At 38.1% G+C, this 27,308-nt stretch overlaps 1 protein-coding gene across 3 annotated transcripts; it reads right to left on the reverse strand.

Annotated features, from left to right (window-relative positions):
- Positions 1–412: 412 nt before the first annotated feature.
- LOC142368385 (uncharacterized) lies at positions 413–5,637 on the reverse strand. 3 transcript variants are annotated; one of them, XM_075450513.1, is made up of 6 exons: positions 5,533–5,637; positions 2,641–2,783; positions 2,112–2,456; positions 1,934–2,017; positions 1,523–1,648; positions 413–1,418 (listed from the first exon to the last, which is right to left on the reverse strand). In XM_075450513.1, exons 2-6 carry the CDS (start codon positions 2,684–2,686, stop codon positions 1,219–1,221), a joined length of 801 nt encoding a protein of 266 aa, XP_075306628.1. In that variant the 5' UTR covers positions 2,687–2,783; positions 5,533–5,637; the 3' UTR covers positions 413–1,218. The 3 variants fall into 3 exon arrangements, with proteins under 3 accessions (XP_075306628.1, XP_075306630.1, XP_075306629.1); XM_075450515.1 differs by having other exon boundaries at positions 2,641–2,767; positions 5,533–5,614; XM_075450514.1 differs by lacking the exon at positions 5,533–5,637 and adding an exon at positions 3,301–3,399.
- Positions 5,638–27,308: the final 21,671 nt, after the last annotated feature.

Genomic DNA, 27,308 nt, shown 5'->3' on the forward strand with positions numbered 1-27,308 from the left:
AGAAAATGGATGGATGGATGGATGTCTTTACTCCTGCAGGCCAGCATTTAATGGAAACTCTGCACCTCTTAAAGCAGGTAAAATTCAAGTTACAATGGTTACAATGGTCTCTGGAAGTTGGGCAGTGATTTTATGTCATAAAATCAAAATAAAATCAAACTAATAAATAAATAAAAATCCTGTTTTATAACAAAGCTGTGAAAGCTTCAGTAAATCAAAAGGTGTTTGCAAAGTTATGAAAACACTTTCATGTTGGTGACGTTAGGCTTCATTTGTGAAGATTGGAACAGTTTCTGCATTTAAAGCTGCACACGAGTCATGATGGAGACTGAACTTTATTATCACACAGCTCTGACAGCTACATGATGTAAGACATGAGCTGCCTGGGATTAAAGAAAAGACACATTCTGTGTATGAATATATAAAACATTTAATATATAAAAAATATGTTTTTGTAAAGATATCTGTGAATAAAATGGAAGATTTTGAAAAAACAGACACCTGTTTCACATCTGTAAGACACAACTCCTTCATGCTTCCATAGTCATACAAAAACTTTTACAATCAAAAATAAACATTTCACATTTTACAAACAAAGTCAAACAAAGTTCTTCACAAAGTGATGAAATAAAAGTGCTTTTCAGGTGGAAGAAATAAAATATTCTGTGACTTCAGTTCCTTGACTTGCATCAGTGTCATTGAAGCTCATATATCAGCATAAAACCACAGTATTAAACATCCTATATGTACCTGTCACTTATGAATATTTACTAAATGTAAGTTTAAAGCTTCTGAAAGTTTAAAGTGTTTAAATCCATTTCATTCCTTTTTTTTTTGGAGAAAAGTCCAGCTGATATATGACATCTCTTCTTCCAGGGAGTTACAGGTGACAGCTTAAAACAAACAGTTTCACCAAAGAATTTGAAAAATGATTTACTCTTTGGCTCCCCCTACAGTTGTGGAATGTTACACCACTGCCATGAAAACAAACCTAACAAAACAAAAAGTGTGGTGCCGGGCTGTAAAACAAAGTTGTGAGCTGCAGTGTCTCAGCCCTCGGGCGCTCAACGGTAGTTTCAGAGCCGGGAATGTGCGGAACAAAAGTCGCTGTGCTTCAAAGTGAGTCAGAAGCACAAAGCTGTAAATTCACTGACGTCTCTGGTGTTCCTTTAATGCTGGGAGGATAACTGACAGGATCAGACATCTGGGAGTCAGACTTTACACAAGTTGTTCTACTTCCATATCACAGTTTGACGATAAATCATTGGCTGCAACATGGTTCGTTCTGCCAGGTGTCGTCTCATCTCTGAAACAGTTGATGTAACTTTCTTCAGCTGTATCACTCTGTGTGATGGGACTCATTGTGTTGATCATATGAAACAGGAGCTGGATGATGGTTCTTTGAGCCTCGTTTTGATCTGTAGAATCGGAATGACACAAAAGTGAATACAAACGAAGAAATGACACAAGCATTTGAAAACAAATTAAAACAGTTCCATTAGAAACAATAAATGAAGCATACCTCTGTATCTTCTGCGGTGTCGATTTCTGGTAACAGCAAAATATCCAAGAAATCCAAGAAATCCAAGAAATCCAAGAACTGCTAAAACTGCTGCAGCCTTGAACCTTTCCTGCCACACTGTTGCACCTGTATGAAGACATAAAAGCTGTTTCTACAACATCTGTGTTTGCAGCATTTTTACACTCACATGTTACTTATAGAAAATTACAAAGTTCAGGTTAAATCTGCTTGAGGCTGTAAATCCATTAAAGTCAATCTTGTTTTTTCATGTTTTTTCAACAAATGAAAAGTAAATGTAGATATATGCAGTTATGAGATAGGTATTTTTAAATCAGCCAAGTATATCACAGTGATAACGCAGTCAGATACTCAAACCAGTGTCCATAGTTACCGCGGTAACCGTTTACCCACCTCCAGTGTCTGCTGGTTCAGGCTTTGGTGTGTTCAGGGACTCAGGACTTTTTCCATGAGAGGTCACAATCAAGACAAATTTTACTGTGGAAGAAATCTGCATCAGTTAAAACAACCCAGCAGCATACATCACTGCTTCTAATTCCCCAAAACGTTCTCCTCACTTCTGCTCACTTACCCGTGGCAACAAGCTCCCATCTTTTTAAGATCCGATCGTAATTAGCTTCAAGCTCACACCGATAACTTCCAGAGTCTTCAGCCCTGAGTCTGGACAGATGAAGTCTGACTCGTCCTTCTCTCAGAGCGACTCTGTCACACTCAACTCTTCCTATAAACTGCTGATGTCGAGACTTTAGACTCTCAACACCATCGATCATGTCATACAAAACCTTCTGAGGGTTTGAAACTGAAAAACAAATCATGTTGGTGAGAGACAGGTCAGTTTGGTTCTGACTGTCCCATGTGATGGTTAAGTTTTCATCCTCCTCTGCCTCATAGACAGTCGGAGTGGCAGCAAAGTTCCCTGCAGAGGACACAGAGTCAGGATGGAGAGTTAACTGGCATCAACAGACCACTCTTTGTTAGTTTACAGCTTTCAATATTTGGCTCTCTGATCTTTCTGGTTTGTAAGCAGTAAAAATGCAAAGAATCAAGCATCACTTCAGTATTCACTGTCAGTACTTTCAGTATCTAATGTGGAAACTCACCACAGGCAGAGGAGACCAGGCTGAACAGCTGAATGATCCAGAGCATCGTGTTAATCACTTTGCAGCTTTAGATGAGAAAGGTTTGTGGAAGAGAAGCATCCTGGTGTTTTATAAGCCTGTGTTACTGCTGAGGAGACGGAAATCTGTCATAAAGCAGAGTGAAAACACAGAGAAATATCTCACAATGTTCCATTTAAAAATAACAGTTGTCAGTTTATTTGGTACAAAGAGCTAACAAGTCCAGTTTAATAAAGTAGTTTTGATATAAATCCATCCTCTATGTTTAAGTGTTTGATCATCACCACTGTTACAAAATAGGCTCTCATTTCTACTATCTGTACCAACATCCAGAGGATTATTGTCAAAACCACAATCAGGCTGAAACAAAGGAAAACATGATGAACAACTACTGCCTATGTGCACTGAAATTCAGCTGCTAGTCACAATTTTCTTTCCAAAATTCTCTCCAAGTAGACGGTGAAGATGTCGTTTATCTGTTTCACTCGCCTGCTGAATGTGTTTAGAACTGACCAAAGCAAAAATCAGGAAAGAATTTTCTGATCTGAAACATTATTGAGCTGCTATGCATTATGAGTCATTTGTAGCTTAAACAATAATAGCTGAAGAAGACAAGACAATACTAAAGACCACAACACAAACCTGACAGCAGCTTTATCCCACTGCAGCTGGGTCGTAGAGCAGACATAATGAACACGTAAACAACTGAAGCTTTGCATGGAGAAGTACCGGAATGTCAAATAACTTGTCCGAGCAGTTAAGAGGTGAGGAGGACGGTTTAACTTTCAGCTAACTTTTCTGATTGGAGGATTGTTTGTAGTGAGATTGCTTGTGGTAAAATTAGAGTAAGCTACTAATGAGTGGAACAACCCGTGAGAGACAATGTGTCCTGTTTTTTTGTTTTGTTTTTGCTTTTAGAATCTGATCAGAATCAGATTTACTGCTGTCTCCACTTCTAGTTCATGAGAGTGTTGATTTATAACAGTTTAACTTTAATCACCTACAAGAGCCTGAGTTTATCCTCAATCAGCACTTATTACATCATAAAATCAAGCTGTGAAAGCTTCAACAAATCAAAAGCTATTTGCAAAGTTATAAAAATACTGAAGTTTATTGAGACGTCAAAGAAAAGACAAATAAAGATGTTGCAGTTTTACAAAGAAATTCTTAGTTTGAGGAAATGTTACAAAGCTAATTTTAATCAAACTTCAGGTTAAATCAGAGCCTGATTCAAAAATGTATCTTTCACTGAAGGGAGGTCATCACATTGTTGTGTTGTATTGTTTTTCAAAGCTGGATTGATCCACTGCTCTGGAGGATCTGCTTTGACGAAGACCTTCATGTTGGTGATGTTAGGCTTCATTTGTGAAGAAGATTCGAACAGTTCCTGCATTTAAAGCTGCACACAGGTCATGATGGAGTGGACACTCTGAACTTTATTATCACATGGCTCTAACAGCTACATTATGTCAGACATGAGCTGCCTGGGATTAAATAAAAGACACTTAATCTGTGTTTGAATATATGAAATATTTTCACGGAGCTACATTTTGTTGTGAGAAATGGTCAGCTATGAATTGTTACATTAGAACTCCTGTTTTATTATGGAACATGGACTTTTCTGCAGGAAGGATGCCATTTCAGAGGTATCTGAACCGTGACTTGTCAGATCAAAGATCACCACAGCAGCACAGAAAAGAAGATGTGTTACTTCCTTCAAACTGTTAAGAACTGAGAACTATCCATCACTTCAGAAAAAGATGTAACTTTATAGGTTTGTACGATGGTACGAGACCAGAGATTATTTGATTCTCAGTTGGACAGACGGATTTCTGCACTACACAACACCTTAAATGTTTCAAAAGTGAAACCATCTCACAGGTTTAGTCATGTCTGAAGTACAACAACAACTCAGAGAGCAAGGAAGGAATGACAAATATTTTGCAAAGTGCTCACGCCCAACGTCTCAACTCTTTTTAACTTGAGTCTAAAACCACGTTATTAAAAAACCTTTGGGGATGTGTGTCTGTGTGTGTGCGTGTGTGTGCGTGTGTGTGCGTGTGTGTGCGTGTGTGTGCGCGTGTGTGTGTGTGTGTAAGTGCGTGTGTGTGCATGTGTGCGTGTGTGTTAGTGTGTGTGTGTTTGTGTGTGTGTGTCTGTGTGTGTGCTCCCATGTTGAGTTGGTACCTTCCCCCCTCCCCTCACTCATCTTGAGCACGAAGGCCCCAGCCCTGGAAGATCGAATATTCTGTGCAGCTAAGGTAAAAAAAATTTTAGCGAGTAGATTTTAACTGTTTTTAATCTTGTTTCAAAATTCACCTCAGTGTTACGAACTTGGTTTGTCCTTTGTTTAGATTTAGTAATTTACTTTATTCATAGATTTCAATTTCTTTCCCTGGGTTACATCCTGGGGCGGCGTTGCCGTTTTTTTTGTTTCCTTTTCTTTAATTAAAAATATAAACTATGGGGCATTATCCCCACCTCACGCTCACCACATTAATCATCACTCACATTAACTACGCGTAAAGTGCGCCATATTATATAGTTCCAGATGACACTTAGCAGCAGAATATAATATTTATAAATATAGAAACAATTAGTTAAATTATGTGGACTCAAAATAATGAACAATGCAAAATAAGGCAATCTGCTGAACATGTATTCACACCAAAATAAATCTCCTCTTTCAATAATAATGCAAACTGCATATATTCTTATAACATGTAAACACAGAGGGTATTATATTGCATTAAGAAAGCAACTAAAAAATGTTGTACAGCGATTTTAAAGCTACTCCTAAACAACCAAAAAAACACACACAGAGGAAACATCAAAAATCCAACAATAAAAGGGAACAGAAGGCAAAATACTTACGATAGACCACTTAGTCTTATAGGCTCGTGAGATGCTTTCCTCTGGGTTCTCATGAGCTGTGATCCGCTCTGTCAGTCTTTGTTTTTCAAATACCACAGCAGAGAAGCTGGGGGCGGTGCTTTCCCCGCTCGGGGTGTTTATCACTGTTTAACCGTTTCGACGTGACACCAGTTCTTGTGTTTTAGTTTATTTTCTGTTTTCATCAAATATATGTTCGATGTGACTGATCTGTAAAGAAATTAATTATATACCCGTCTTCTTGCTGTGCGAAGTTTATAGACTTTAATTGGTGTTCTTCTATTCTTACTTTGATGTTCCAGATATTGATCAGTAAGAGAAACATACAGTTGACTGAGTTTAATTCTTTGATTCCCTTTCAAAGAAGCAGCAGAGTGCTTTATTTTCTCTCAGGTGGTAAATATCAGTGATGTGTCTGATGCATATTAGTTTCAGTTTTTCTGCACATCGGCTCATAAGAGACTTCTTTTGTTACAGCTTGGCTTCAACCGCCTTCAGTGATCTGAGTCAGAATTAGAAGTATTTTCTTAACATGTTTGTTAAACTGCAGCTGACCCCCCCTTTCTGTGTATGATGCCAATCCATTTGTTAATGACCTTATATTAAAATGTGTTTTACAGCTTTTTAAAATTCTGCAGTGCATCAGAATCTAAACTTGCAGGTAAGCAAGTGGCGATGTGAGACCGGATTTGGAGGCTGTGGTTCAGCTGGTTAAACAAACAAAATGTTACACAAAATGTGGGCGACTCTTCTCTGTACATAAGGGTGTGTTTAAAATTCAATGGACTGCTATCTGAAGGCACATCATGTATCAACAACTCACTGCAATAGGAGAGCGGTCTGGATTGCTTACTTCCCTGTCTTGTCTCTCCATTATTTACCTGCACTCCCTTTTTTAAGTTTAACATCTCCATATTTAACTTAATTTTCCAGCTTTTTAGAAAAAGTTTGCATTCATATGACACAGCAAATAAACAATTTCTTGATAACAATTTTATGTTGTACACAGCTAGATAGATCACCTATACCCTTAAACCTATAGCCACACTATATCGACAGTTCAGTGTAGGCATTAGGATGGAAAAGAAATTATAGTTTGAGTTGTGTAACTAGGCTTAACTGTAATGTCCTCATTATGTGATCTTCACTCATACATAGTTCTGTTAAATCCTTTTTAAATATGTTAGTTTTAAATATGTTAAATCTGATTGTTACATCAGATTTATCAATATTAAGTTTCTTTGTGAATCTGAGAGGTCATTTTATTAAAATTCTTAACAAAATCTTCCATGCAAGTGGCCACTATGATAGGGTTTATTTTTTAAACTGCTCACTGTGAGGTGTTCTGGTGATAATTTCAGTTTGGTTCTGTCTCTTCTCTCTTTGGCCGTAATGGACTGATGAGAGGTGCAGACAAGGTGGAGATGACAAGTTGATTTGGGCTGGTGCAGGGAGGGCTGGATGTCCAATAAGGAATATGGTCACACACACACATACACATACAAGGACATCAAGCAAGTAAAAGGTAAAAATGGTGAAATGAAACCACATTATGCAAAAGGAAAGAAAAAGAGTGATATATAGATATGGGGGGATGTCACTGATGATTTAAACATTGGATTATTAGAAAATGATGCAGTGAAATAACTTGAAAATCACCACAGAGGTATCTGGGTACATGTAAAACAAGAATCTGGTGGAATTTGCAGAAAACAATTAGTTTTGTTTTTTCTATTAATATTTTAATCTGCCCATATACATCATGTATTCGTATGATTTCAGCATCAGATTATAAAACAATAATGCAGTGAAATAACTTGAAAATCATAACTAAGGTAGCTGGGGACATGTAGAACAAGAATCTGGTGGAGTTTGCAGAAAACAATTAGAATTTTTGTTTTTATGAATATTTTAATCTTCCCATATACATCATGCATTGTGTATGATTTCAGCATCAGATTATTAGAAAATGATGCAGTGAGATAATCACCTTGAAAATCACCACAGAGGTAGCTGGGGACATGTAGAACAAGAATCTGGTGGAGTCGGCAGAGAACATTTTGATTTGGTTCTAAATGTAGTTTTCAAATCTGACTATGCAGAAATGAGTTTGATTTTGAATGTGCTTCAATAATTTTGTTCTATCATTTTGTTTTAATCATTAAAAAGAATGCAGTAAAAAAATAAAAAGTAATGACAGGTGTATTTAAACAATAAAACAATAAGAAAAAAGCAACTTCGATATAGATTTCTGAGTTTACGGGGTGTACTTGAATGCACCATGAAACCGCTCACACGTTTTACCGTACGACGCTATGTAAACGGGCAATTTTCAAGTGTAGATAGCGCACCCGTGCCTCTCCGAAGCGCAGATGGCGTGACCGCAGTCATTCTTCGATCATAATTCATGTGACATGATGAGGAATGCATTGTCTTACTATCTGTCATCAGACGGTTAGCTGAGGCTGTGTGACATGATGAGGCATGCAGAGGTGTTCCTACGCATTCATCAAAGCCCAAACAACTACTGATAAGCCTGAGGACAAAATCCTATATGTTCACTAAAAGCACAGAGTTTAATCTTATTAATAATTTTATTTCATGTTTCCAGTTTCGTTGGAGGCTGAGAAATTAAAGTTTTCCTGAAAAACATCAGAGTTTCAAAAGCTTTTTTAGGACAGACAAAAAGAGCTCAAAAGATCCACATCAATACATAAGAAGACAGAATAATGCATGCTGCAGATTGATACATTTCATGGACAGCTCTGACTTAGGATGAAGAGCAGTTGTCTATCAGTCGTAGAGTCGGTGTTTAAACGCCTGCTTCGAAGTGTCCATGGGAAGATGCTGAACATCAAATCGTGTGTTCATCAGTGTGTGAATGTGTGTATGACAGAAAAAGCCACTGCATGGCAGAGTGGGTGTGGGTTATGTGTGAAAGGGTGACTGCGGCCTCCTGTGAAAGGTTTTGTGTGGTCACCAAATTAGAAGAACAAAAGCAGGCCATTTACCTTCCAACTCATGAGCTGGTAAGACATCAGCATTCCATCGTTTGGTGTTTCTGCTGCACACAGCTGTCAGTGCCAACACAAGAAGGGATGTTGCGGTTGTGTGTTGCTTATGGGAGCTCAGTCAGGTTTTACACAATAATCCATCCACTGTGACTCTTATGATATTCACACTATTGAAAATCCTGCAAGAACCCTCACTTCTCATTATTTTCTCCAGTGATGTGTTTGTGTAAGTTGGAAGTTACTCAAGAGAAGTAAAGACAAAAATACTCAACCATCCAAAACCATCCATCAGCCAGGTTAAACATGGCATGTGCAAACAAACACAAGTCAGTTATCTGCTCTCTGTGACACTGAGTTATGTGCTTCTTATGTCCCATAAAGGATGCAGTGAATGTGTTCCAGGGGGGTTAAAGCAGTTACCCATTCAAAGTGAGTAAGTGATGCATCTGCAACAAACTGCTGCCTCGTTCTCTCTGTTATGACCTCTGGAAGCAGTAAAAACTATCAAAAGTAAAAACAAAAAATGTAGAAATAGTTTATCAAGGATGAAATCAACTGACCTTCTTGTAGCAGTGCAGTCACTTCATTTTGTTTCTTTTCGTCTGTGACAGCTACATCACAGTAGATGTACTGCAAACTGCTTAGTGAGGAGAAACTTCTCTGGTCTTCTTCTGTGGTATTCTGAGTGATGAGTATAAAGAGCAGTCGAGTTTGCAAACAAGAGGAAACACAGGAAATTTTGACTAAAGGGATTTTTGATTTCTAAAAAGGTAATCTGATGATGTCACCTTCGTCTGCCTGATAAGGAGGCTGGCAAACTTTCCTGCAGGGTAAAGAATTATGCATGTGTAGCTTAAATGTGCTGAATGTGCTCACATAATGGGGAAAGTCAGACTTAAAAACAGAAGGATTCACTTCATCTTTCATCTGACAAAAAAAGGCCACAGGGTGGACGATTATGAGAGGGACGAGTGTGCAGTGTGGTTTGACTAGCAAAAATATTTCAGTCAGTGTTCATTTGTTGTATGCGTGTGCGTGTTTCTATTTGTTGTATGTCAGCTGTTTCCAGTTGGTCTGTGTCATACCTTGAGTGGTTGTACTGGGTTGTACTGTTTGGTTTGTCACACAGTTTTGTTCTGTATTGCTTCATTAGCCTTACATTTAACATGCTTATTTTTGTTTTATCTACAAATCAGCCGAATGTGCCACCTTCGCATAAAGAATGTTCTGATATCTGTTTATGGTTTGTTTGGTTAATGAGCTTCTAGCACCACCATCTGGCCAAATTGTGCAATTTCATCAGGTGAACACTGCAAGCAAAAGTGTTGCAGAAAATATTCGCTTGTTTTTGGTGAAAGAAAATGAGTAGCTTTGTCCAATTTCTTCTTCTTCTTTTGTTGCTATTGCAGTTTTCTACTTTTGGTCATGTGATTGTGTCGGTTCACCACCTACACTTTCTGTTCACTCCTGTCAGTCACACGTACAGATCCAGACCAGGACTGAGATTCCATCAGTCATGCATCCATCCATTCTCCAAACTCACTTGATCCAATTCAGGGTCATGGGGAAGAAGCTCCGGTTAATACTTCAGAAGATGTGATTAAAGTGGAAAACTTTACAACTTCCAGTGTCTTCCCGCCTCTTCTCATCTCAGGTAACTTAATTTTGTTGATGGAGCTTCTTTTCCTATACTTTCTGAATTAAATGTGACTCCAAATCCATCCTGATAAAATGTAAATCTTTGTGAGCAGAAGGGTGGAGTTGTTGTTCTCTAAAAGGCTTAACATAATATCTTAATCTTCAGCATGTGTAACAAGCACAACTAACAGAAAAAAAAGCTGAATAAACAGTACATTGTCTGCAGTTTTCTGATCGGGGGCTTCTCCGTCTGCCAAAAAACTGAAAATGTTCTCTCAGTTGAGCACTTCACTGTCACACCTTTCCTTGTTATTGCCTGGAAGATTGGTCATCAGCATCATATTTACAGGTAATATGAGTGATGCTTTTCTAATTCCAATCCATTTACAGTACAGGCTGTAATGCAAAATAGAGGAAAAACACCAAATTAGGTGAGCACGTTTGCATAGCACAGTAAGTTATAAGTTTTAATACAATTCCATCCAAACTTACTTTTATATGTCACCACTTAGTAATAAGCTTTTTCTAAACATAGATGGCTGTGAATCAGTGCAGAGCTACAGCAAGTCTGTTTGTATCAATAGAAAGAAAAAAGCATCACTTCTTGAGTACTACTAGTTTAATCTCAGGGTCTTTAGTAACCGGAATACTTCTCTACATCCTAAAGGATTCAAAAACATGGTATGAAAAATATAGATATTAGTTTATTACCAAAAAAAACAATGAATAACACATCAATGTAATGAAGAGGACACATAAGCTACATTAATGTGTGATAGAACAGCTTATCAGAATTATAACAAAGTAAATAGTGCATACTGTACATGTGATTCGAGATGCTCCTAAATAAACATGACCTCATGTGTTCATGGCTCTTCACCTCTGTCTCCTCTTACAGGGAGAATATGATCTGCAGGATGCTGCTGATACTTGATGATGTCTAAAGCTTTTCACTTTACTGACGTCATGCTGCCAAGCATGTCTAAAACCTGTCTACATGCTTGTAGGTTGATTCAGAGCACCATCTGACCCAGTTTACAGAGAAGTGTCGTGGAAAAATTGTCTGAACTCCCTATTAAGGTTTTGCTTACCTTCCTATTACATCTGATGAGAAGTGAAATAGAGACTTTCAATGTTTCTGCCGGCCGGCCACGTGTTTATTTTCTTCTGCAAAAGGGTCAGTCAGCACCAGTCAGCGTTCATGGTGAAGAAAGACTCAGCACAAAGGAAATCAGTTGCATTTATACAGGGTTTGATTCTTTCAGGTGAGTATTCTTCAACTGTCTCCTTGCCACACCCCCCTCGGGGGCGGTCTCGCACTTTGGGGAGATGCAGAACAGTGTTAATTTCGTCAGCTTTTTTTTAATTTAGTCTTAGTCTTAGTCACAATGTCGAAAATCAATTTTAGTCTTGGTCATATTTAGTCATTGCCTTCCCAATTTAGTCTTAGTCTTAGTCACAATGTCGAAAATCAATTTTAGTCTTAGTCAAATTTTAGTCATTTTACCCAAATGAATAAAGAATAAGCTCTTTCTCTCTAATAAAGGAGTACTGAAATTACTACATCTCCATTTGCCTCTAATTCCCACTATCACAGTCCTAAACACACTTCACCTGACTTATTATTATTAAACACATAAACAATATCACATGGTAACATTACCTAACACTCACTGTAAACATCACATGTAATGAGTCGGAGCGCTAACAACAGACATAACACGTGACGTGACGAAGCCTACACTCAATCAGAGGCAGGTGAGCTAATTGCTACAACTAGCATGCACATGGCGAGTTACACATCAAAGCAACAGAAGCTATGACTGCAGCAACCTGAATACATTACATAAACAATATACAGCCATACTCACGTTTCATTTACACACACACCACTTGCCGGGACATTAATCAACAGCTCGATCTTCCCTCGACTCATCAGAGCACACACCTGTTCTAACCGAGCACCAACAGTTACGCTACATGACCAGCAGGGGGCCGCTCCGTTCTGAACTGACCAACACAACTTTGGAGCCTTTTCTACATCAAGAAACACTTATTAACAATTACAAATTACAAATGAATTATAAACAATTAAATTTGTTAATGTCCATTCGTCCATGGCTTGTAAATTTTGTCTTGTCTTAGTCTCGTTAACGAAAATCATTTTTTATTCTCGTCATATTTTTATTTTCTGGAAGCAATTTTGTGCGTCATCGTCTCGTCATCGTCACGGGAAAAAGGGGCGTTAACGAAATATTTTCGTCATCGTCCTGGTTGACGAAATTAACACTGATGCAGAATCTGGAGACAATGGTCATTTAAATGATTATTGTCTATGTGTTAATCAAGAGACGAATGGTCTGCAGATATTGGATTTACAACAAGGTGTCATCTAAGAGACAAAAGGTTAGCAGACATCGAATTTACCATAGCAGAAGCCTGCAGAGAGGAGAAAAGCAAGGACAGAGGGAAGAGAAAAGGTGTTGTAGGTTTGGCTGGTGGTGGTTCCCATGAGCAGATGGTCTGCTCAGTTGTAAACTTAATAAACATAGCTACAACTAATTTTACACAATTCAATTAAATTGATCTGATTGAGTTACAGCATCTGAAGAGTTACAGCAAGATAAAGAGAATGTTAATGTCTTCAGTGTAAACAGCTGTACTGATGTGCACACGTGTTAGAAACATGTTCCTGAGATCAAGTTAAACACCAGATGGAAATGATTCTGTTTCAGCTCTAGATCTACATCTGACTCCAGCTGTTCATCGGGAAATCTGCCTCTTCTGCACGTCTTCACTTCTCTGCTTTTCATTTTCACACACATTAAATTCACATTACATAACAGAATCAAGAATCAGAATTCTTTATTGTCATTATACAAGGTAAAATAATTTTCTTCAGACTCACGGCTTAAAGGCACACTTTAAAGTAAAAAACTGTACGCATAAAATAGAATAAAAAGGAATAAAGTGCACTTAGTGCGAAACAGACACAGAATCGCTAAATAAAATACTTTTATCTTTTGATCTTTATATTTCTTTTACATAAGCAGAATAATTTTCTTCTTTTTTTTTTACACAAGTGGACCTTTGAACCTGAAGACAAATGCTGAAGGAAAAGTCTTTGTGTCCGTTAATTTGCAGCTCAGATTTTTTAACTGATGGCTGAAGGGTTGTTTCTTTAACACGTTGAGAAGTTGATTTTCTCTTATTTTTATTCTCTCTAACAAAAGATATAGCAATGATAATCAGAAGGAGTCCTAATGCTCCAAGTCCCACTCCAACATACAGGAAGGGATTCTCCTCTCTCTGGTTGAGGTGTTTTAGTTGGTCTCTGAGGTTGGAGCTCATGTGCAGCTTCTATGATGAACATAATATTTTATCATGTAGCCAAACTACATTATCTTGTTTAACAGTTCAATACGAGAACATTACAAGCAATCTACATTACAAAGTAAAAAAAAATTTTTTTAAAAGTGGGGAAATTTGGCTTCTACTGAGTCAACTTACCAGTGATGTTGAGCTGACAGCTGGCAGAGCCCCATCCATACTCTGTGTTCACCTGACATTTGTACAGACCGGAGTCCTCAGTTCTAAGTCCGGACACATGAAGTCTGATTCGTCCTCCTCTGAGGGCATCTTTGTCATTCTGGACTCGACCTACAAACTGTTTATCATGATACAATGAGACCTCAACACCCTTAAATACATGAAACAAGACTGAAAGTCTGTTATGAGTTGTAAGTTCAAAGTAGATGAAAAGAGAGTTGGAGGAGCTGTCAGGTTCATTTGTGAACGTCCACTCCAGTGTGATGTTGTGGTTCTCCTCGGCCTGATAGGAGCTCTGTGTCACATTCACCACAAACACTGATGCTGAGGAGACAGAGAGATATTACTGTGATTTCTACAGTGGTGAAAAGTAACTGAGTACATTTGATTAAGCCATTTTCCAGTGTTGTATAGTAACAAAGTAAAAATACTTCACTACTGTACTTAAGTATATTTTGGAATACTTTGTACTTTCCTCGAGTTTAAAATTTTTTGACAACTTTTACTTTTACTTCACTATATTTCCGAACTTAATTGCATACTTTTACTCCAATACATTTTCATTGTTCGGTTTAGTTACTCGTTACAAAAAAAAGAGAGAGAGAGAGAGAGAGAGAGAAAAAAAACGCAACAGTGTTTTGACCCCATGCATGTTATGCCTGCCCAAAGACATGGAAATTCTGTCTTACAGAAACTCCCCTTTTTTAGGTTTTAAGGTAGTTTTAAAAAAAAGGTCTTCCTCTTCAGATGCCAGATAAGCTGCAGTTCCCTCCCAATTCTTTTTTTCTTTTGTACAATGACCGGTTGTGTGTGCACCTCCTATAGCTCGTGAAGTACAGCAATCGTAACAGCTTTTTTTCTTGGTGATGTTGGCCGCATTTTCTGTACTGAGTTATTTTATTTATTTTTTAGAAAGGTTTACAAAAGGGGTTTCAAACTGGACTCCCTCTTCAGATGCCAGATAAGCTTCAGTTTTCATATTTTTTTCTTTAAATTTGGTTTATAATGATGGCAATAACAGTAGCATCCTCTTTTGTTTCATTTTTTTTCTTAATGGTGTAATGTACGCCTCATTTTCAGCACTGACCTTACTTGAAGAAGAAAAACTTAAAGGTTCACAAACTTTGTATTTTCTGTCTAAACCTGCTCTAAATTTTGCCTGCACTTGGTTGTGTGTAGATTTTAAGTGTATTTGACCTTCAAAGTTTACCAAAATATAAAAAATGTCATTCAAACTGCATTTGCCTTGTTTACTTTTACTTTTCATTACATTACTTAAGTACATCTATTTTTACAGTAATTCTCATACTTAAGTACAAGACGTTTCGGATACTTTAAGACTTTAACTCAAGTAACATTTCAGTCAGTGACTTGGACTTTTACCAAAGTCATATTTTGGAGGGGTACCTATACTTTTACTTGAGTGTGAGATTTCAGTACTGGTGCGGAACAAGTGAACACCTGAATATCTGAACTGCAGTCTAAAAGCTTCACAAGAGGAAGTTCCTGTGGTATAATAACTCATCTGGAGCTGTTGTCACATTACTCAAACCAGTTTGGTCAGATTGGGCTGTGTTGGCATTAGATTAACAGAAAAAGGGGGAGGGAGGAACCGAGAAGCAAAAACAGCGATACTTGAATGCATTTTCTGATGGCTCACAGGATAACATGGTTGGTACATTCTTTTAAGCTGATCGGTATCAGTTTTACTGACGTCTCTGTTTCCAGTTGATGAGAGTGTTGTTTCCAAAAGTTTGATTTTGCTGACCGACAGTAATCTGAGTCGCTCTGTTGTTCACAGAATCCATCACGTGGGCTGTTTCTACATTTTATCCTCAACCACAATAACCTGAGGCACATATTCACAAGGAAAACAGCAGGAAAATCTGTATTGTTTTTGTAAAAAATGTCACAACATTTCCTAAAACTAACTCTAACAGAAACAGAAATGAATGACAGACAGTTGTTCTGTCAACAGTGTCTCTTGGAAATTCAAGTTTTTCATTTTTATTGGAACGATCAAAGCAAAGCTCGAAGAACATTGAAAATAATTATGACTATCCTCCAAAGAAACAATAGGTCAATTGTCCATCAAACCATTCCATCCAAAACTTTATTCTTTACTCACATTTCTAAAATCTATATTTTTACTTAGATTGTCTTTACTCCTGCAGGCCAGCATTAAATGGAAACTCTGCACCTCTTAAAGGCAAGGCAAGGCAAGGCATCTTTATTTATATAGCGCATTTCATACCACAGGCAACTCAATGTGCTTTACATAAAGACAAGGCATTTAAAAGAACAGCATAAAGCAGCAATTTAAAGAGAAAAATTAAAAAAATAGAATAAAAATTAAAAACACAGTTAAAAGCAATCAAAGAAGAGGGGAAAAAGAAAAATATAAACTCAACCATACGCACACTGAAAGAGAAATGTTTTTAACCTGGATTTAAAAGTGCTTACAGTTGGGGCTGATTTCAGTTCTGCTGGTAGTTTGTTCCAGTTGTGTGCAGCATAACAACTAAAAGCTGCTTCACCGTGTCTAGTTTGAACTCTGGGCTCCACTATCTGACCTGAGTCAGCAGATCTCAGAGCTCTGCTGGGTTTATACTCTGCTAGCATGTCATTCATGTATTCTGGACCTAAACCATTCCGTGATTTGTAGACGAGTAGCAGAACTTTAAAATCTATTCTGTATCTGACTGGGAGCCAATGTAAAGACTTGAGAACTGGGGTGATGTGATGTGATCTCTTTGTTCTGGTTAAAACTCGGGCTGCAGCGTTCTGAATGAGCTGCAGCTGTTTGAGACTCTTTTGGGGGAGTCCAGTCAGAAGACCGTTACTGTAGTCAAGTCTGTTGGAGATGAAAGCATGAATCAGCTTCTCCTGATCTGTTTGGGACATGAAACCCTTAATTCTGGATATGTTCTTAAGTTGATAAAAGGCTGATTTGGTGACTGATTTGATATGATTGTTGAAGGTCAGGTCTGAGTCTATCAGCACGCCGAGGTTCCGGACTTGGTCTTTAGTTTCGAGAGACAGTGACTCAAGATGTTTACTGACAGCAAACCTCTTCTCTTTGTTGCCAAACACAATGACCTCAGTTTTTTCTTGATTTAACTGAAGGAAATTTTGGTTCATCCACTTTTTGACTTGCTCTAAGCAGTCGCACAATGACTCTATAGGACTGCAGTCATCTGGAGACAGTGCAAGATATATCTGTGTGTCATCTGCATAGCTGTGGTAGTTGACTTTAGAGTTCTTCAGAATTTGACCCAGAGGCAGCATGTATAGAGTGAACAGAAGGGGTCCAAGAACTGACCCCTGAGGAACTCCACATGTCATAGCCACTCGATCAGATTGATTACTATTAAAGCAGGACAAATTCAAGTTACAATAGTCTCTGGAAGTTGATGGCACTGATTTTATGTCATAAAATCAAACACTTTGTAAAATAAAAATCCTGTTTTATAACAAAACTGTGAAAGCTTCAATAAATCAAAAGCTGTTTGCAAAGTTATGAAAACACTTTCATGTTGGTGATGTTAGGCTTCATTTGTGAAGAAAATTTTCAGTTTCTGCGCTTAGATTCTGAACTTTATTATTACACGGCTCTGACAACAACATTTTGTAAGACATGAGCTGCCTGTTATTACGTTTTTAAATATATAAAACATTTTGTAAATATAAAATATTCTTTTGTAAATATATCTGTCAATAAAATGGAAGATTTTGACAAAAACGGACACCTGTTCCACATCTGTAAGACACAACTCCTTCATGCTTCCATAGTCATACAAAAACTTCAAAAATCAAAAATAAACATTTTACAAACAAAGTCAGAGAGTTCTTCACAAAGTTATGAAATAAAAGTGCTTTTCAGGTGGAAGAAATAAAATATTCTGTGACTTCAGTTCCTTGACTTGCATCAGTGTCATTGAAGCTCATATATCAGCATAAAACCACAGTATTAAACATCCAGTATGTACCTGTCACTTTGGGATATTTACTAAATGTAAGTTTAAAGCTTCTGAAAGTTTAAAGTGTTTAAATCCATTTCATTCCTTTTTTTTTTTTTGAGAAAAGTCCAACTGAGATATGACATCTCTTCTTCCAGGGAGTTACGGTCAAAATGGCAGCGTAAAACAAAAAGTTTCACTAAAGAATTTGACAAATGTTTAACTCTTTGGCTCCCCTTACAGTTGTGGGATGTTACACCAATGCCATGAAAACAAACCTCTCTGTGAGCCCTGCACATGTACAGCCATAGACGTGAATTGTCTTGGAGGCCACAAAGACGCCATCAAAATCCCACAAAAACATCAAAAGACCGTGACATTGTTCGTTCTGCCAGGTGTCGTCTCATTTCTGAAACAGTTGATGTAACTTTCTTCAGCTGTATCACTCTGTGTGATGGGACTCATTGTGTTGATCATATGAAACAGGAGCTGGATGATGGTTCTTTGAGCCTCGTTTTGATCTGTAGAATCGGAATGACACAAAAGTGAATACAAACGAAGAAATGACACAAGCATTTGAAAACAAATTAAAACAGTTCCATTAGAAACAATAAATGAAGCATACCTCTGTATCTTCTGCGGTGTCGATTTCTGGTAACAGCAAAATATCCAAGAAATCCAAGAAATCCAAGAAATCCAAGAACTGCTAAAACTGCTGCAGCCTTGAACCTTTCCTGCCACACTGTTGCACCTGTATGAAGACATAAAAGCTGTTTCTACAACATCTGTGTTTGCAGCATTTTTACACTCACATGTTACTTGTAGAAAATTACAAAGTTCGGGTTAAATCTGCTTGAGGCTGTAAATCCATTGAAGTAAATCTTGTTTTTTCATGTTTTTCTACAAATTAAAAAACAAAAATGTAGATCTATGCACCTGTGAGATGTATTTTTAAATCAGCCAAGTATATCACAGTGATAACGCAGTCAGATACTCAAACCAGTGTCCAGTTACCGTGGTAACAGTTTACCCACCTCCAGTGTCTGCCGGTTCAGGCTTTGGTGTGTTCAGGGACTCTGGACTTTTTCCATGAGAGGTCACATTCAAGACAAAGTTTACTGTAGAAGAAATCTGCATCAGTTAAAACAACCCAGCAGCATACATCACTGCTTCTAATTCCCCAAAATGTTTTCCTCAGTTCTGCTCACTTACCCGAGGTCTCGAGCTTCCATCTTTTTAAGATCTGATCATAATTATCAACTACCTCACACCAGTAACTTCCAGAGTCTTCAGCCCTGAGTTTGGACAGATGAAGTCTGACTCGTCCTTCTCTCAGAGCGACTCTGTCACACTCAACTCTTCCTATAAACTGCTGATGTCGAGACTTTAGAATCTCAACACCATCGATCATTTCATACAAAACCCTCGGAGGGTTTGAAAGGAAAAAACAAACTATGTTGGTGAGAGACCTGTCAGTTTGGCTCTGACTGTCCCATGTGATGGTTAAGTTTTCATCCTTCTCTGCCTGATAGACAGTCGGAGTGGCAGCAAAGTTCCCTGCAGAGGACACAGAGTCAGGATGGAGAGTTAACTGGCATTAACAGACCACTCTTTGTTAGTTTACAGCTTTCAATATTTGTTACTCTGATCTTCATGCTTTGTAAGAAGCACATATGCAAAGATCTGAAAGAATCAAGCATCACTTCAGTATTCACTGTCAGTACTTTCAGTATCTAATGTGGAAACTCACCACAGGCAGAGGAGGCCAGGCTGAGCAGCATAACAATCCAGATCATTTAGTCAATCACTTTGCAGCTTTAGATGAGAAAGGTTTGTGGAAGAGAAGCATCCTGGTGTTTTATAAGCCTGTGTTACTGCTGAGGAGACGGAAATCTGTCATAAAGCAGAGTGAAAACACAGAGAAACATCTCACAATGTTCCATTTAAAAAGGACAGTGTCAGTTTATTTGGTACAAAGAGCTAACAAGTCCTGTTTGATAAAGTAGTTTTGATATAAATCCTACCTCTATGTTTGATCACCATCACTTTAATCACCACTGTTACAAAATAGGCTCTCATTTCTACTATCTGTACCAACATCCAGAGGATTATTATCAAAACCACAATCAGGCTGAAACAAAGGAAAACATATGAACAACTACTGCCTATGTGCACTGAAATTCAGCTGCTAGTCACAATTTTCTTTCCAAAATTCTCTCCAAGTAGACGGTGAAGATGTCGTTTATCTGTTTCACTCGCCTGCTGAATGTGTTAAGAACTGACCAAAGCAAAAATCAGGAAGGAATTTTCTGATCTGAGACATTATTGAGCTGCTATGCATTATGAGTCATTTGTAGCTTAAACAATAATAGCTGAAGAAGATAAGACAATACTAAAGACCACAACACAAACCTGACAGCAGCTTTATCCCACTGCAGCTGGGTCGTAGAGCAGACATAATGAACACGTAAACAACTGAAGCTTTGCATGGAGAAGTACCGGAATGTCAAATAACTTGTCCGAGCAGTTAAGAGGTGAGGAGGACGGTTTAACTTTCAGCTAACCTTTCTGATTGGAGGATTGTTTGTGGTGAGATTGCTTGTGGTATAATCAGAGTAAGCTACTAATGAGTGGAACAACCCGTGAGAGACAATGTGTCCTGTTTTTTTGTTTTATTTTTGTTTTTAGAATCTGATCAGAATCAGATTTACTGCTGTCTCCACTTCTAGTTCATGAGAGTGTTGATTTCTAACAGCTTAACTTTAATCACCTACAGGGGCCTGAGTCACTCTAATAAGCTGTCGATGACAGAATCCATCCTTTGGGCCATCTTTACATTTTATCCTCATTCAGCACTTATTACATCATAAAATCAAGCTGTGAAAGCTTCAACAAATCAGAAGCTATTTGCAAAGTTGTAAAAAAAATACTGAAGTTTATTGAGACAACAGAAAAGACAACTTTGTTCAAATTACTCTGACAGCTACATTATGTCATACATGAGCTGCCTGGGATTAAAGAAAAGACACTTAATCTGTGTTTGAATATATGAAATATTTTCACAGAGCTACAGTTTGCTGTGAGAAGTGGTCAACTGTGAATTACTACATTAGAACTCCTGTTTTATTATGGAACGTGGACTTTTCTGCAGGAAGGATGTTTTCAGCAAGCTGTATTCAGTGGATTCAGTGAGAGATAAGAAAACACATGCAGGATGAATGTGGAAGAAGAAAACAAGCTGAACCGTGAATTGTCAGATCAAAGATCACCACAGCAGCACAGAAAAGAAGATGTGTTACTTCCTTCAAACTGTGAAGAACTGAGAACTATCCATCACATCATAAAAAGACGTAACTTTATAGGTTTATACGATGGTACGAGACCAGAGATTATTTGATTCTCAGTTGGACAGACGGATTTCTGCACCACACAACACCTTAAATGTTTCAAAAGTGAAACCATCTCACAGGTTTAGTCATGTCTGAAGTACAACAACAACTCAGAGAGCAAGGAAGGAATGGCAAATATTGGGCGTGTGCCTTAGCTCAGGCACAATGTTGGTTGTACATACTGTGAAGGTAACACGTCCAACCTACATTTGATCAACTAGTGTTATGTTAAGAGAATCAATAAGAGTTCTTTCAGACATAATTTGTCAGAAAAACCTCTGTAGAAGTAGTATAAAGACTCCCATCTTCCAGTTCTCAGTGTGTCTGCTCCTCTCTGTCTCCTCAGCATCAGTGTTTGTGGTGAGTGTGACACAGAGCTCCTGTCAGGTAGAGGAGAACCACAACATCACACTGGAGTGGACGTTCCCAACCAAACCTGACAGCTCCTCGAGCTCCTGTTTTAACCTTTTGTTACAAGTATGCCAATCCCTGTATTTGTTCCTGCAACACGATGCTGTGGAGGTGTCAGAGCCTCAGCATGAACAGTTTGCAGGACGAGTTCACAGTGACAAAGACGTCCTCAGAGAAGGACTAAACACGTGACCAGGACTCTGCGGCTTATGTGTGTGGAGTGAGGACAGATGGTGGATTCAGTGTCCCTGGTGAGGTGATTTGGTAGAACCTTTTCTCAAACTGATTTTAGCAGCCTTTTAATGAAAATAATTCTTCTTAAATATCTGTTTGGATGTGTTTGTTCATGAAATATTTTGACTTCACATGAAACAAACAGATGTGTTTGGTCTCTTCACAGCAGAGCAGAATTAGCCTGAACCTGAGACACCAAACAGCAGTTCCAAGAAGAATCGGGCTACATGTTGGGCTGACACTGACAGCAGCAAATGTGTTCTTGTTCTGTGGTTTTTACTTCTTCGCTTTTTCTCTAATTCAAAACAAATGACGGCTCGTCAAGACAAGTCTTGATTTTTTTTTTTTTTTTTTTTTTTACTGCAGACAGAAAGCACTCGTCTCTTCCTTTTGCATACTTTATTCAGTGAGCGACTGTAATTCACAACTGAAATACAAAATAGTGGCTTTAAAGTAGGAAACAGTGTTATTCCTGTTTGAAGCAGAATTCAACATGTTCCCCAGTATTAGGGAACATGAAATGGGATCAAACCATAGTAAAAGCAGTTAGTTTTATACAGCTGATGATCTGTAGTTGCTCTAATAATCCAGATGCTTCAAATGAAAAGGAGCCTGTATAGTTAAATCTGGAAGATTTAAATGATTAACCAAAGCACTCATATCAGTCAATCTGTTGTATCCCTTTTGAATGTAAAGTTTCAGATATTTTTAAAGGGCACCTGGTCAAATTTGATGACGTCTAAAGCTGTTCACTTTACTGACGTCATGCTGCCAAGCATGTCTAAAACCTGTTTACATGTAGCTGCTCTGTGCAACGTGTCTCCTCTTTTTATATTCTTTGTTTAATGCTTTGACATTAATGCTTATAGTATTGTTTTCATATTTATGTCCAGTCTGCATGGAAGTTTATTCAAGCAAATGCTTGTAGGTTGATCCAGCGTACCATCTGACCCAGTTTACAGAGAAGCCTGCAGAGAAGAAAAGCAAGGACAGAGGGAAGAGAAAAGGTGTTGTAGGTTTGGTTGGCCTTTAAAATTTTTGCTTTATCTTGTCAAACGTTCAATTTAACTTTAATGTCTTCAGTGTAAACAACTGTACTGATGTGCACAAGTGTTAGAAACATGTTCCTGAGATCAAGTTAAACACCAGATGGATATGATTCTAAATGTGTTTCAGCTCCAGATCTACATCTGACTCCAGCTGTTCATCGGGAAATCTGCATCTTCTGTACGTCTTCACTTCTCTGCTTTTCATTTTCACACAAATTAAATCCACATTACAAAACAGAATCAAGAATCAGAATTCTTTATTGTCATTATACAAGGTAACATAATTTTCTTCAGACTCACAGCTTAAAGGCACACTTAAAACTTTTACTTAGTAAAAAACTGTACATGTAAAATAGGATAAAAAGTTATAAAGAGGAATAAAGTGCACTTAGTGCAAAACAGACACAGAATCATTAAATGTTTTTTTTTGTTTGTTTTTTTTACACAAGTGGACCTCCGGCCCTGAAGACAGATGCTGAAGGAAAAGTCTTTGTGTCCATTAATTTGCAGCTCGGGTTTTTTAACTGATGGTCAAAGGATTCACTCTGATGATAGAGTGGCTGCTGAAGGGTTGTTTCTTTAACACGTTCAGAAGCTGATTTTCTCTTATTTATATTCTTTCTAACATCAATAACAAAACATATAGCAATGATAACCAGAGGGAGTACTAATGTTGCTCCAAGTCCCACTCTAACATACAGGAAGGGATTCTCCCCTCTCTCTGGTTGAGGTCTTTTAGTTGGTCTCTGAGGTTGGAGCTCATCTGCAGCTTCTGTGGTAAACATAATAATTTTAGATTGATTTATTTTTTTATATTTTATTATCCAAAATCAAAACATGGAAAAATTATTTTTGTAAATATGTTCTGCACATTGTATGTAGATGTAGACAATATACAGATGTACAATAATCCAGCTCTGCAGTTAAACTACATTATCTTGTTCAACAGTTCAATACGAGAACATTACAAACAATCATTTAAATGTAAAAAAAAAAAAAGAGGGGAAAGTCGGCTTCTACTGAGTCAACTTACCAGTGATGTTGAGCTGACAGCTGGCAGAGCCCCATCCATACTCTGTGTTCACCTGACATGTGTACAGACCGGAGTCCTCAGTTCTGAGTCCGGACACATGAAGTCTGATTCGTCCTCCTCTGAGGGCATCTTTGTCATTCTGGACTCGACCTATAAACTGTTTATCTTGATACAATGAGGCCTCAACACCCTTAAATACATGAAACAAGACTGAAAGCCTGTCATGAGTTGTAAGTTCACAGTAGATGAAAAGAGAGTTGGAGGAGCTGTCAGGTTCAGTTGTGAACGTCCACTCCAGTGTGATGTTGTGGTTCTCCTCGGCCTGATAGGAGCTCTGTGTCACATTCACCACAAACACTGATGCTGAGGAGACAGAGAGATATTACTGTGATTTCTACAGTGGTGGAAAGTAACTGAGTACATTTGATTAAGCCATTCTCTTACTTTAAGTGAGTAACTGGCCACCGGTTTTTAATTAAACCGCCACTTTCTAAATAATAAAACTATTAGTCAATTATTCAGTTTGCCCAAAAATCTTGTTTTGTCCTTCTAACTAAATGTGCTAAGGGATCAGAAGTTTCCATGATCTCAGTTCTGTCTGAACTCTTGTTTAAGTCAAAGTAAATTGAGTAAATCTGTAAACTGACCACAGACGCATGAGTTGAGGATGAGGAGCAGCAGGATCCTGAAGATCATCTTCTCCCTGTGAGAAGACACAGAGGGGAAGAGTGATGAACACATGAGGTCAGAGTTCAGTCATTACAGGGAGAAGAAGGAAAATCTACAGTCTGACTTCATTCAGTCATCACAACATCTGGTCCTCTTCATCTTCCTGGTTATTACACCCCACTGAGCAAAGACCTTTCTGACTGAACTATATGAACTACAACCACTGCAGTGGAAGCAGTCACAGTGAAAACCTGCTGTTTGGTCTCTGCAAACATGCAGGACAAGATTAATAACACAAGGGGGCGCTGTTTACCTGACAAACATTTCTCTGATGTTCACGTCTCACTCTCGAAGTTAGGACAGAAAAACTCAGAGGTAAACATAGGGTACACCATGGACAGGTCGCCAGTCCATCACAGGGCCAGACGAGACACACAGTCGTGCACGTTCACACTCACTCCTATTGACAATTTAGAGTTACCAAGTAACCTGACATGTCTCTGAACGGAAGGAGGAAGCCATAGAAACATGCAAATCTTCAGATGAAATGCAAATGTACATGCAGAGCATGCTCATCCTCAGACAAAATAGAATATTAGAAAAAGAGACATAAAAAGACTTTCTAACATTTAAACATTACTGGATTAAATAAATATAATAATAATCTGTAATGACAGCATGCAAAACTCAGAAGAGAGACACACCTATCGTTCAATACATTATAAAACGCTTGAACTAAAACACAGCAGCAGTTTGCGTACAGGAGCAAAACTAAAAGGTAAAACTGGACTGGACTAAATGAGAACGATATGTCACAGATCCGATAAACAGAAATAAAAAGACGCAACAAAGACAGGAAGTATCCTGCTATCTTTCTACTCTCTCGACTAATGCGATGATAATAATGCAAACTGCATATATTCTTATAACATGTAAACACAGAGGATATTACACTGCATTAACAAAAATGAAAGCAACTAAAAATGTTGTACAGCGATTTTAAAGCTACTCCTAAACAACAACAAAAACACACACAGAGGAAACGTCAAAAATCCAACAATAAAAGGGAACAGAAGGCAAAATACTTACGATAGACCACTTAGTCTTATAGGCTCGTGAGATGCTTTCCTCTGGGTTCTCATGAGCTGTGATCCGCTTTCTCAGTCTTTGTTTTTCAAATACGGTCGAGTGGCTGGGGGTGGTGCTTTCCCAGTTCGGGTTTGTTTATCACTCTATAACCGTTTCGGTTTCGACGTGACACCAGTTCTTGTTTTTTAGTTTATTTTCTGTTTTCATCAGATATATGTTCGATGTGACTGATCTGTAAAGAAATTAAATAAATACCCGTCTTCTTGCTGTGCGAAGTTTATAGACTTTAATTGGTGTTCTTCTATTCTTTGGTGTTCCAGATATTGATCAGTAAGAGAAACATACAGTTGACTGAGTTTAATTCTTTGATTCCCTTTCAAAGAAGCAGCAGAGTGCTTTATTTTCTCTCAGGTGGTAAATATCAGTGATGTGTCTGATGCATATTAGTTTCAGTTTTTCTGCACATCGGCTCATAAGAGACTTCTTTTGTTACAGCTTGGCTTCAACCACCTTCAGTGATCTGAGTCAGAATTAGAAGTATTTTCTGAACATGTTTGTTAAACTGCAGCTGACCCCCCTTTCTGTGTATGATGCCAATCCATTTGTTAATGACCTTAAATCAAAATGTGTTTTACAGCTTTTTGAAATTCTGCAGTGCACCAGAAACTAAACTTGCAGGTAAGCAAGTGGAGCTGTGAGACCGGATGTGGAGGCTGTGGTTCAGCTGGTTAAACAGACACGAAAGTAAAGTCAAACAAAATGTGGGCGACTCTTCTCTGTACATAAAGGTGTGTTTAAAATTCAATAGACTGCTATCTATGGGCACATCATGTAACAACAAGTCACTGTAATAGGAGAGCGGTCTGGATTGCATACTTCCCTGAAGTTTAGCTGAGGCATGCAGAGGTGTTCCTCTGCATGCCTCATCATGTCATAACAATCTACAATGTAGCCCAAACAGCTACTGATAAGCCTGAGGACAAAATCCTATATGTTCACTAAAAGCACAGAGTTTAATCTTATTAATAATTTTATTTCATGTTTCCAGCTTCGTTGGAGGCTGAGAAATTAAAGTTTTCCTGAAAAACATCGGAGTTTCAAAAGCATTTTTAGGACAGACAAAAAGAGCTCAAAAGATCCACATCAATACATGAGAAGACAGAATAATGCATGCTGCAGATTGATACATTTCATGGACTCATGGATGAAGAGCAGTTGTCTATCAGTCGTAGAGTCTGTGTTTAAACGCCTTCTTCGAAGTGTCCATGGGAAGATGCTGAACATCAAATCGTGTGTTCATCAGTGTGTGAATGTGTGTATGACAGAAAAAGCCACTGCATGGCAGAGTGGGTGTGGGTTATGTGTGAAAGGGTGACTGCGGCCTCCTGTGAAAGGTTTTGTGTGGTCATCAAATTAGAAGAACAATAGCAGGACATTTACCTTCCAACTCATGAGCTGGTAAGACATCAGCATTCCATCGTTTGGTGTTTCTGCTGCACACAGCTGTCAGTGCCAACACAAGAAGGGATGTTGCGGTTGTGTGTTGCTTATGGGAGCTCAGTCAGGTTTTACACAATAATCCATCCACTGTGACTCTTATGATATTCACACTATTGAAAATCCTGCAAGAACCCTCACTTCTCATTATTTTCTTCAGTGATGTGTTTGTGTAAGTTGGAAGTTACTCAAGAGAAGTAAAGACAAAAATACTCAACCATCCAAAA

The sequence above is a fragment of the Odontesthes bonariensis genome, chromosome 19 (genome assembly GCF_027942865.1).
Source record: "Odontesthes bonariensis isolate fOdoBon6 chromosome 19, fOdoBon6.hap1, whole genome shotgun sequence".
Taxonomy (NCBI): Eukaryota; Metazoa; Chordata; class Actinopteri; order Atheriniformes; family Atherinopsidae; genus Odontesthes; species Odontesthes bonariensis.

Coding starts and splice junctions, on each gene's coding strand:
- LOC142368385 (XM_075450513.1), bottom strand. CDS start 2,686: ATGCTCTGGATCATTCAGCTGTTCAGCCTGGTCTCCTCTGCCTGTG. Junction 2,457..2,640: donor CCTGGTCTCCTCTGCCTGTG/GTGAGTTTCCAC, acceptor TGTCCTCTGCAG/GGAACTTTGCTGCCACTCCG. Junction 2,018..2,111: donor ATGGGAGCTTGTTGCCACGG/GTAAGTGAGCAG, acceptor TTTCTTCCACAG/TAAAATTTGTCTTGATTGTG.